The sequence below is a fragment of the Hetaerina americana genome, unplaced genomic scaffold, assembly GCF_022747635.1.
Source record: "Hetaerina americana unplaced genomic scaffold, ioHetAmer1.1.p SCAF_2, whole genome shotgun sequence".
In the NCBI taxonomy this organism is placed as follows: Eukaryota; Metazoa; Arthropoda; class Insecta; order Odonata; family Calopterygidae; genus Hetaerina; species Hetaerina americana.
In genome coordinates, this window is record NW_027286763.1 from 61,576,308 (window position 1) to 61,588,499 (window position 12,192).

At 38.4% G+C, this 12,192-nt stretch overlaps 1 protein-coding gene across 1 annotated transcript in view; it reads left to right on the top strand.

Moving 5' to 3' along the window:
• The window catches only part of LOC139687831 (organic cation transporter protein-like), a 30,794-nt gene extending 28,845 nt beyond the window's left edge, over positions 1-1,949 (top strand). The window contains exon 9 of the mRNA XM_071585145.1: positions 1,298-1,949. Within this exon, the coding sequence (XP_071441246.1) occupies positions 1,298-1,564 (267 nt within the window). The 3' untranslated portion in view covers positions 1,565-1,949. The remainder of the gene's footprint in view (positions 1-1,297) is intronic.
• The last annotated feature ends 10,243 nt before the right edge of the window (positions 1,950-12,192 follow it).

The window sequence follows — 12,192 nt, forward strand, 5'->3', positions numbered from 1 at the left end:
TAGAGGAATACAAAGACTTAAGTTTTAAATAGAGGGAGTGCATGGAGGTTGTTACTGAGGGCAATCCATAAAAAGGTAGTGAAAGTGAGAGGAGGATCAATTGAAAGGTATTGGAGTGTGAAAGACCATGATAGATGGGAGAATGTTGGGTAAGCCGGATAGAAGAGGAAAGACAGAGGAGGAAACTTTTTGGACTGCATCAAAGCATGCAGAACATATGAAACAATGCAAAAAATAAATTATGCAAGGAAAATGAGATTTGGGTCTAATTATTATACATATAATAAGCATTTGTAAGGGGCCTTCCCAAATCTACTTATAACAGGTTGAATACCTAAAAGTAATGAGTGTATGGTATGTGGTCCCTGGCTTACAGCTTTGCTCCTCGGATTGGTATTGAGAGACCCAATGGCCAAGGAGTGACAATTTTGTGATTCAATCAATGGATGAAAGGTCGGTTAACGTTTTTGAGCTAAACAATCTTGTAACTAATCTATCGAAACGGAAAAAGTTGATACTAAGTCAGAACTGGGACAAGTACAAGGCTTATTTTGGGATTAAAAAAATATAATTTATTTAAGTGAATTGTACTGCAATGCGTGAATGAATGAATGCGTTGCTATTTGCATCCAAAAGATAAATTGTAACTGTGATAAGGACCATGCAGTATATGATAATCATGGACAATTGCAATAAAACGTCCATAATAAACAGTAAAAGGGAATATTTATGATAACTCTTGGTCATTTATGTATAATAAAATTAGGATCAAAATGTCACATGAATAATTTGAAAATTCAGATTCGCCACCCATTTTGTTCAATAAGAACATCAGTTGAATATTAGTTTGAAAAAAAGCATTCTTATGACATTTTATTGCACATGATATCACTTTCAATTTTACAAAAAAATATATTATAATAATTAATATAATGCATAATAAATATCACATAATAATGAATATTATGTAATAATAAATGTTATATAATAATACATATTAAAAAATAGTATGATATAATAATAGCAAATGAACCAAAAAAATCCCATTATTTTCTGGTAAAAATCCAGAAGATCAGATTCCATTTCCGTATAGTCTGTTTAAAAAATTACCGAGCATACGCACTTAATCGATGCGTACACGTACGTGTAATAATTGGTGAAAACTTCACACGATTTTTATATCGTTTATATCTCTTTGTTCTTCTGTCGTTATCGATTTGGTGCTTAGAATGACGTTCAAGAATTGAAATTCACGAGAGGCAATACATTAACTACGCATTATCTCCCTTTTTTTCAGGGAACTTCGGTTGACAAACGTTATCCTTACGTTATCATGGGCGGAATCTGCATTGTGGGAGCAATCGCGGCTTCTTTTCTTCCCGAAACTCTTCAGCAGCAGCTCCCGGAAACTCTTGCGGAAGCGCAAGTTTTCGGGAGAAACCAGAGATATTGGAGCATTGTCACCAATTTCAGAGATCGGAGGCAGCGGCGGGCCGTGTCTCATGACTTGGAGCTCAAGGAGAATTCGCCGGATGACGCGGGCGAGAGCCACACACTTAGCTGAACAAGGCCGCACCGAGAGGATTTTCAAATGATTCGGAAAATGAACACGGACACACATAAGAACAGGCAACAACAGCTGAATGAAACAAAAAGCTGTCTCATTATCATTCCAGTGAAACATCACAACTATCACCTTTCAATTAAGAAATTTATGATTAATCATGGTATTCATGAAGAAAAATACGAGAACATTTCACAGTGGTCACTAAAATAACACTTTTTTTGTTTTTATTACGTTTGGGTTATATCACTCAATTAATATAGTCTACGCTGTGTTTATTATGAAAGTTTAGTAATATTTACTAATATTTAACATGGGTTTTTCTTTATATTTCTCATTTTTTATTGTTAAACTTTGGGAGATATAGTTACCTGAGCACGAAATATACATGATCAATCAATCTATTTCATAATTTTCCATAGCCTAATACCTACTGAGTGTTATTCCTTGTCCTTATAGCGGTCGAATGTGGCATAAATGTTGAATGAAAAGAGATCTTGCGTATTAATTCGTTTCATATGCTCTTGCTGCAAGCTCGTACTTACGCAAGCACATTTCTTAAGAGGTGCGTTTTTATATGGTCTTCACGTATACATTATCCACTTCCTGACAGTAAGGACATCAATATTTCATGATATATATTCAAATTATTTTAATATATGCTCAAAAATAAACATATATTGAAATACTTTGGGAGTTTTTGCCGTTTGTTCTTGCACATTGATGGCTTTTGGTTTTAAAGCGAATTCATATTAACATCAGTTTTGTTTTACTTTTTGAAATGAACTTATTACACTCACTATTAGGTTAATGATATGTCATTCGTACTATATATCTAATCAATACATTGAATTTATGTGAACACGAATGCATGATTTAAATCACAAACAACATACTTTGTCTTGCAGTTACAGTGGTAGCTTTTAATGAAAACATTGGAGTAGCATAATATGATACAAGATGATGCCCAAGCGGTGTCATACAGAGAGAGCATTTTCTTCTTCCATAAGGGGCAGAGTTTCTCTTAATGTTCATCCCGCAAATAGAATCTCGAAAGAGACGCGGTGCGAGCTCCAGTCCTGGTATGAATAGTATCTCATTCAAGTACAGCGATATAATCGCTAGTCGTTGGTCTCTGTGTCACAGGCTCAATTCCGCTCGGCGCAAATCTCCTTTAACACGGAGAAATTTCATCGCTGCATGCATGACAAGAGAGTGAATTCTCCCCCGGGCGACTTTACACTTACAAGGAGCGAGTCCATCGCTAGTGGCCCCTCATTGATGGACTCAGGAGAAGAAATTAGCTTCTTGTCGAAACAGGGACCCAAGCATCGTTTATCACCTGAGGTAATAGTCGTAAATTTGAATATCAAACACTTTAACTCTGGTGGTTGAACGGGTAGGTATCGCCGGAATGTTAGTCATTCAATTGCTCTGTATAAAACCACATTTTTACCTTTTGCTTCGAATAATGTAAATTAGCCAGATTTTCTGCTCAGAAGTGATGAAATATTGTCGGTGACTCAACTGAGCCTGATCTGTATGGAGTAATGGATACTAGTCAGACAAGTAAAACGGGTTAACACTATTCTAACGGACCTATTATTTTTGTTTTAATTTGGCAAAAAATTCAAAGACACAACCATCATTTAAAGCAGTCAATGGATGATTTAGAATACGAAACGCTCTTAGAAGATTCATTAAATTAATAATACCGAGTATTCGAGGTAATTATTACCAAAAATGAAATTTAGACGAAGATGATACTTTTAAAGTAAATGTCTCATACTACCTTGATCAAAAAGTTCCCGGAATAACCACCGTGTGGCGCTCCCATCGTTCCGATTTGAGTTCTGTTTTTTTTGTTAAATTGGTACATCTGTTGTTGATATTCCCTTTAAATCTTAGTGTCATAACTTGACATTTGCAAAAGTTACGTAGCCAAGAGTACATCTATCTCTGTGTGTGTTGGCGATTTTTTACAATTGCAGAAATGGATTTAAATTTGCAACAACGAACTTGTATTAAATTTTGCGTAAAAAACGGATTTAGTGGCGCACGGACGTTGGAAATGTTGGAAAAGTGTTTCGGCAACGATTCTCTAAAAAAAACGGTCGTTTACCAGGGGCACGAGCGGTTCAGAAGTGGTCGTGAGTCAATCGAAGATGATGAACGCAGTGGCAGACCATCGACATCGAAAGTCGGTGAAAAAATTGATAAAGTGAAAGAAATGTTGGTCAATAACCGCAAATTAACCATCAGAGAAATAGCGGAGGACTTGAACATTGCCTATGGATCCGCCCAAGACATTGTGGTTAATGATTTGGGTTTCCGTCGTGTAGCAGCAAAGTTGGTGCCAAAAGACCTCAATTTCATGCAAAAAAAAGACCGTGTTGACGTCGCAAAAGACATGATTTGCGAGGCTGAATCCGATCCCACATTCATCAAAAGGATCATTACTGGAGACGAGACGTGGGTTTATGAGTACGACACGCAATCCAGACATCAGGCAAGTGAATGGCGTTCACCAAATGAGCCGAGACCAAAAAAACCACGTCGTTTTCAGTCAAAAAAGAAGGCAATGCTGACGGTTTTCATGGATTACAACGGTGTAGTGCATCATGAATTTTTGCCAGAAGGCCAGACAGTAAACAAAGAGTATTATTTGGGCGTTATGAGACGTTTGCGTGAAGCAATTCGCCGAAAGAGACCAGAAATGTGGGCAGAAAACTCGTGGATTTTGCACCATGATAACGCACCGTCGCACAGTGCTATCATTATTCGTAATTTTTTGACGAAAAATGCAACAAATACCATCCAACAGCCACCGAATTCACCTGATTTGGCTCCCTGTGACTTCTTTCTGTTCAATCGAGTTAAAAAACCATTACGGGGAACGCGTTTTAGCAGCCGAGAGGAAGTAATGGAAAAATCGCAGGAAGCACTGATGGACATACCGAAAACCGAATATAAAAAATGTTTCGAGGATTGGATCAAGCGCTGGCATAAGTGTGCTGCAGTCGATGGGGATTACTTTGAAGGGGACAATATAGATTTAGATGAATAAACTTGTATTTTTAATTTTCTGAATAAATTCCGGGAAATTTTTGATCAAGGTAGTATTCATTGAATTTAAACAAAATCACAAGGGCCTAAAATGTTATTTTAGTAAAGACAGGGTATGAGATATTTACATAAAAACATCCTTCACCACTTTTCAGATTTCGAATTGGATCTCACTATTTTTGGCAATGGTAGTCTCGAATGTATGATAGAGAGGGTGATTATTTCATTGTAGTTCTTCAATATTGGTGCCTATAAATGTGCATGAAGGTCACCCCTAACCATGCCGCGGCATTGGTCATAGTGCGTAGTAATTATTCTGCAAGTTCGCCTGAAGGCAAACGCAAGTATAAAATACAAGAGAAAGCTTATGTAAGGCCATTTCTCACTAATAAGGTTCAAAGAAGATCGTCTGAAAAATGCAACCCACTAGCACAATGAAAGTAGCTACGCCTACATAAATTAGAGCATGACCATTATAGGTTTCAATTAACTGTATAACCCTTTCAAGCTTTCCTAATGTAACCCATTCCAAAAATGACTAATCCCTTTGATTCCTTCATTTTAGCAAGTAGGTTAGATATCAACTTTTGATACACTGCACTCTCTTATTTACAAGAATTAATAAATTACTGAGTGAAATTTAATCTTCAGATGCGTCGTGTTGTTCATGTGGAGAGGATCAAATGAAATTTGAAATACAAAACATAAAACAAGACATAAAACGAATGGATGTGGATGCAAGAAAACGTAACGCTAATGTGAAAATGACATTAAGTAAACGAACAATTCATAAATAACAAAACGAGGGACGAAAGTTGATGCTCAAAAACTTGTTTCCATAACCGTTATATTCCATAGTTGAGGAAACTGAAAATATATATGATCCATTGGGATTTGGTCTGCACAAAATTTTATATTTCCTATGATTGAGGGAGAAACTTAACTTTAGGTTGTGCTGTGTTTATAGTGATAATGATTAGCCTGTTTATATTTTACGATTGGGAGAGAAAATGTTAAGGTCTATTGAAATTTTATTTCTCCTTCTCTTATTTTAATTATTAAATTTTGCTTTACTTTTGCTCTGCTATCTTGTAATCCATAACGTCGAAAGGATTTTTTCACGATCGATCGTCCGGATAATACGCCGAATCCCGAAGTTTAAAATTCTGATAATATCGGACGGAAGTACCTCATGAGCCTATTCTGCTAAGAATTAGATTTGAATGTAGGATGTTTGCAGTACGAGGTAGTAGCAATTTACAAGGTAATGTTAATCAATTGTGTTAAGCATGACAAAAATATTTTAGTGAAACCTTTGTCCATATCCGCGGGAAGTTGTTAATTTTGCCTTATTTGGTCGCCAACGAAAAAAATACCTGCATTAGAAATTGAGCCATGCGTGCTTTAATGAAGTTCTTACTTTATTTTTCTTAATTTTCTTCAATTTCCATCTCGTTTTCTAATATTTTAGCCCAGCATGCATTATGCATTTAGTTTCCCACATTAAAATGCAGAATTTTATTCCTCTTTGCCAACTTCACGGGAAATGGATAGGTATGTGGACAGGGATTTGATATTTCTAAGTAGTTTTTGTCGTAGCCGAAAGATTTTTTTCCCCGCACAGTTTTAGGTCAACCTATAGGCGGTGCCAGTGATCCATCGGCAAGACTTCAACCAAGTTCCTCCACAACACGGGCTCACACCACTACTTTCTCTATCGCCTTCGCCCATAAGATCTATATAACGGGCGCAATGCAAAAAGTTCAGAGCCATAAATAGAATATATATAATAAAGCTCGAGGCTTCGAGTTAACTGGGAACATTTCAATGGATGATTCACTTCCTTGACCACTTTAGCCTATTCTTCACTTTCCCGAGTTCATTTCCCTCAGTGTGAACACCACTCCGCCTGTGGCCTTCCCTCGTGAACCTTGTAATAAATACATCACAGTTCTGCGAATCGTGTTAACGGTAGAATGAATGACAATGTGCTCCAAGAATGAAAGGCGGAAAAAATATAATTATAATTATGAAATAGAGCGTCTCGATCTGGGAGTTCTCTGGGAATTTACAAGTATGAAAGGGGTAATCACGCAATGTTTATTTTCCTCCAGGGATTGGATGGAATGTGTGACTTTTTTCAATATCTAAGAGCAGCGGTATTGAAACTTACAATTATCTTGTCGCAATGCCTTAGGGAGATGACTGAAAGATGAAGTGAAATGCTCGCCTTCCTACGAATGAAATATATCTGACGTCACCTCGTGGAATCCGTTCCAAGTAGCTCATAGCTTAAGTTCAAATTATACAAGGAGTTTTTCTAGGCATAATTACGTATAAGACCACTTGCCTAAACCGAAATCATGGGAGGTTATGTAGATGAAGCGCAGAAATATACCGAAGGATTTAAATCTGCTTTAATGCACGGAAAGCACATCCACAAATCAAAGCCTTATTCCAATTTTTATCTCTTGCTCTTGGATCTGTGAGGCGTCATTGTGAGCAACGTTCATTTACCCGCAGTCTCAAACCATCAAAACTTTATAAAAACGCAAACTAATGTTTCTCTTCCAAAGAACAGATCGCGCTCTTAGTTATAAATTTTTGAAAAAAGAGGGATTCCCACCCGAACGCCTACTCCATTGGGAATTCCGAAATGGAGAGTTTAGACTCAAATACCCAGGCGTTACCCTCAGGATCTCTCCTAGGTGAAGCACATGCGGGAAATATGTGGAAAAGCTAACAAAAAATTAGGATTTATTAGAAAAGTAATTGGTAAATGTGTTGAAAAAGTCAAAGAGATAATGTTATCTGTCGTTGGTTAGGCCTCATTTAGAGTATACTGCAAGTATTTCGGATCCTAACGAAGCTGGATTAATTGCCGAATTGGATCGCCCGCGGCGTCAAAGAGCTAGACTTGTAAAACGTTGTTATGATTAACTTAGCAGTGCATCCAAAATATTTGAGCAGTTAGGCTGGGAATCGCTCACGGAGTGAAGGTTAAATTACACATTGAAGTTCTTGCATTAATTAGAAGGACGTCTCTTTAGCAGTGATGGTGAAAATGTATTGTTACCCCCATCGTACCACGGTAGGAGAGATTATGTTTATAAAATCTGACAGATCAAGTGTGGAACAGATAGATTTAAGATGTTCTTTTTTACACGAACGATAGGGGATCATAATAACATTGCTCGACCGATAGAGTCATATTCGGGTAAAATTACTCTGGTGTGTAGTCACCCTGGTGGTGGCTTGCAGGGTATATAAATAAATAAATAAAATAAATTATTAAGAGGATTGGAGGAAAGTTTGGTTGTCACCTTATCTTTACTCCGAAAACCACAGTTTAATCCGGTTTCTATAACACTCGATCACGGAAGAAATAAAGGTCACACCGTAGAATTTATTTCCGCAGGGGAGCGAAATGAGACAAAGGGCAAAAAGGCTTGAACCAATATCTTGGAGATCAGAATGTTGCAGTACCTAACGTACTGCATTCCCTAACAGAGAGCCCGGGTTCGAATCCCGGCAGTGGCAGATATTTTCCAGCGGTATCCCTACTTGAGGGTTCGCTTTGTGGAGGGCACTTCGAGTGAGTACGCTGTGCGTCGGATGGGATGTTAAACTGCGGACCCCTTGGCGCCTTTCATCAACAGTAGACTAATGACGAAGCCGGGTTTCTCTCTACCCTTCATTCTTACCTTTCCATTCCTAATGACGCAAATGACCTCAGCTGTCGTTCGCCTCCCCTAAAACTACCAATATCTTGGGGGAGGCCGGCATTGAAACCAGTTCCTCCTTCGCTCGGAGGAGTGGGAGTAACCGGGGTGTGCCTATGTAACTTCCGGTTTGAGGTAGTGCGGAGAGATGACCTTTAGAGGATAAGTAAAACTGAACGGGCTGGAAGGGCTTACAACGACAAATTTTCCTCCCGACGCAAACACACACACACTCGGTCGAAAGGAGTACGCGCGAGCATAGCCACCCACCCAACCACCCACGTGCTCACGTAGGGACACCACCCTTCACAAGGTCCTCGAGGTTCTATTATAGGACGCTCGACGAGCCCTCGATTGGTCGCCATTATTCAATCGGCGGATCCTCATAAGAACGCTTGCCCCGTGGGAAGACCTGGACGGGTAGCAGAGAGGGTTCGGAGGGAGGGGGTGGACTAGGATGTGCGGCTGATGTCCCGCTGCCACCGCGAGCCGCCTTTACGCAAGGGCAACTGTCATTGGGGGAGTAGAGGACAGGCAGCCACGTAACGTTCAGGATGAGAATCCTCGAGGAAAATCGATAAGAAAAGAAAATGCGAAAATGCTCCCCGACAATTGACGAGAATGAAATGGGAGGGAAGCCAATGGAGGCGGACTCAAGGTTGCAACATCCCGTAGTGGGAATAAAGAAGACCTTTGCTGAAATCCACAGAGCAAATCGAGTGCTGGTTTCATGCCTGCGGGTAGAGGTCACCGAATATTAGGCCCAATACAGTTTGGAGTTTCTTTTATTATGCCGACTGTGGTATCAAAGAAAGACCATCGAAACTGGGTCTACCGGTCGAAGTCCCAGCGCTTAGTTATATCCCTACTGTAGCACACCAATTCCGCTCAGTTGTATATCCACTAGAAAATGGCTTCCAAGATTTTATGGTGTGTAGATAATTTCTCTCACAACTGAAAATCTGCTCCCAAAGCCAAAGGCATCGTCTATTACGAAAAAGTCTGTGTATCAGTCCAACTCAAGACTCATTAAACTCAACTCATGAACTCAAGAATGCATTAAATATAGTCAATGATGAAAAACTGAAAAATGGAACAAAGATATTTTCCGGTATTACCAAATTCTGCTTAGACCCTTTTATCTGGCGAAAAATCTGAAAATTGCTACCACAGTGGATATTTTCCTCTCCAGACATCTTACGTATTATATATTTTGTTTCGCATCCATCCAAGAAATCCTTGACTCTTCAATTAATACTCACTAAACGGTCAAAAAGCTAACAAATGCACAACTTAGTAGTGGCTATTTGGACGATCTAGCCTTTGAATCCGAATATTAGTCCAATGAAGGAAATCGCTCTTCACTTAAAGCCTAGAAATCAATAAACAAATAATCCATGCGCATAAACGTCATCTCTTTAACTAATCTATCTAGAGGCGATTATTCCAACTTTATTTTTGCATAGAAAACTAATAGCCTTTAAGTATTGCATTCATTGCACATAAATACGTTTTAGGTGAATGAGTATGAGGGAAGGGTGGAATAAAGAGGGAGAGAGTATGGCAATGAATTAAAAGATTAGCAGTTTCTGCATGAATTTATGTTAAAAAGAAGGAAACTGATGACATACCAAGTAAATAGTGACACGGAGGACCATGCAATATTTAGTCTTCCAAGGTATATGCTAACAGGAATTTCTTTAAGATTTATTAGTATATCGTTATAGTGTATCACCACAGTCATCATCCATGGTGTTCGATTTCACGGTAACAACCTGCTATGACTTCCTTTAATTTGAAATTAGTCAACAGCGACTCTTATTGAATTCCTGAAGTATGTGGACATTCTTCAAACTTTTCCCAATAAGAAAAATACCGGTATTTTTTGTGTATCCGCAGCGCTTCAGTGATCCTAAAAAGGGAAATTGCTGCGACATGCTGATTCACATAATTCTCAATTCACAGCACAACTCGCAAGTCACCTCAACATCTTGGGTGAGAAGGTATTTTGAAGTATGGTAATATCTCCGCTGGATTTGTTTCTACCTCCCCCCTGCCGTCCCCAATAATTCTATTTCCTCCGCAATTGAGAGATTCCACAAAAGATCTATGTCACGAATATTTTCCCAAATGACATACCCAACCCTCAATCTGGACGACGATCGCCTTGGGAGTTTTCTCAATCAGAATTTCCGTTCCTCTGAAATTAGTATGTGAACTTTGATAGATTCCCAAATTACCATGCAATAAACGGTTTGAGTAGTGGATGAGACTCATCGAGACAATGGGTGAACGAACAACTTTCTCCGGAGGATTATATATAGGCGTAAGTTTAGGTAGTTTGGCTGTCGATTACTTAAAACTGTTAGAAGGGCTGTCGATGACGAATAATATTTTGCCATCGACACCTGTACGGCTTTGCTAGCAGTGCTTATTGGCATGGGGGACTGAAAACCGAGGCGATTTGCGTCATCGTACTCAATCTCTAAACTTACGGAATTAAACATTGACACCAAGCTGCCATGGTTAGAATAGATAATCAAATGACTTTAAGGGTACTATCAGAAATTTTTAAAATTTTAATAAGCCCCGCACACTTGTTGAAAATAGAATAATCCTACTTGAGACGCCTAAGGAAGTCTCTCGCAGTCATGCACAGACGTAGGGTTTCAGGGCCAGAATTCCTTCCTGCCCTTCTCGGGAATTGTTTTCGCTTTCCCGTTCCCGAATCTCGAGAAAAAATTATCGGGAAATGGGGAAAATCGATTTCTTAAACCGAGCAACATTCTTAGGGGGAAATAAACGTACTACTCATAAGGTATCTCCTATTTATTTTTCCTATTTATCGCTATCTAAAGTTACAACGTTACACGCCACAAGACATGAATGCACGATATTGAATCAGATATTACATGACCAGCTAATTTTAGCCCTTGTAAATCGAGAAAATTTGATCTTTGATAACAGAAAACAGTTGGCATTTACACAGAGAAATAGGTGTGTTCACAATCCAGGATTTGGGTTGTGTTGGGACTAAAATATCAATATCTTGACCAGTTTGTTAGCGGCCGACGTTTATGATATGTGTGTGTTCTTGGCGCTCTCAACTGCTGTGGGCAAGTTAGTCTATTTAAAAACAACTTGCACTGCTAATATTTCATTCCAATATTACGATAATTTCCAATCTCATATCATAATGTTTTGTGGCACTTTCTAGCTATAAATATTCGCTGCACAATATAGGTCTTTCTTAATTTTTTTAATTATTATGTCTACCAAATACTATTTAATATTTTTTACAATTTTTCCGCCACGATGAGTAATTATCACAAAGAAGTTTGGAATTTTTTAAAAAAAGATAAAGATAACGAATCAGCGCGTTGCCGGATGTGCCTTAAAACATTGCTATGCAAAGCATCATTAACCAGCGGTCTACATAGGCACCTAGAAGACATCCATGAAATGAAAAGTAAAAAACCGTCTGAAATGAATAATGATGAGCCAACGCCTTAATCTTCTAAGAGACAAACGACAATTTTACATTTGGCCAAGGAACTGGATTTAGAATAAACCGTTAGCAAATTAGCAGCATTGAATGGGATATCAGTCAACACCATCAAAAAAAGTGAGTTTATTAAGGATAACTTCACAAGCAAAGGAATGAAGTTTTCAAGAAGTCCATCTTCAGTTATGGCACTAATATATATTAATTATAGTAAAGTAAAATTACGGTACATCCAGAAATTGGATGTATTCAAAAGTGGTAGTAAAAGACAATATTTCAATAGACGAGTGGACCGGTTGCAAGAATCGCAGATGAATGTCCACGTATACTGAAAT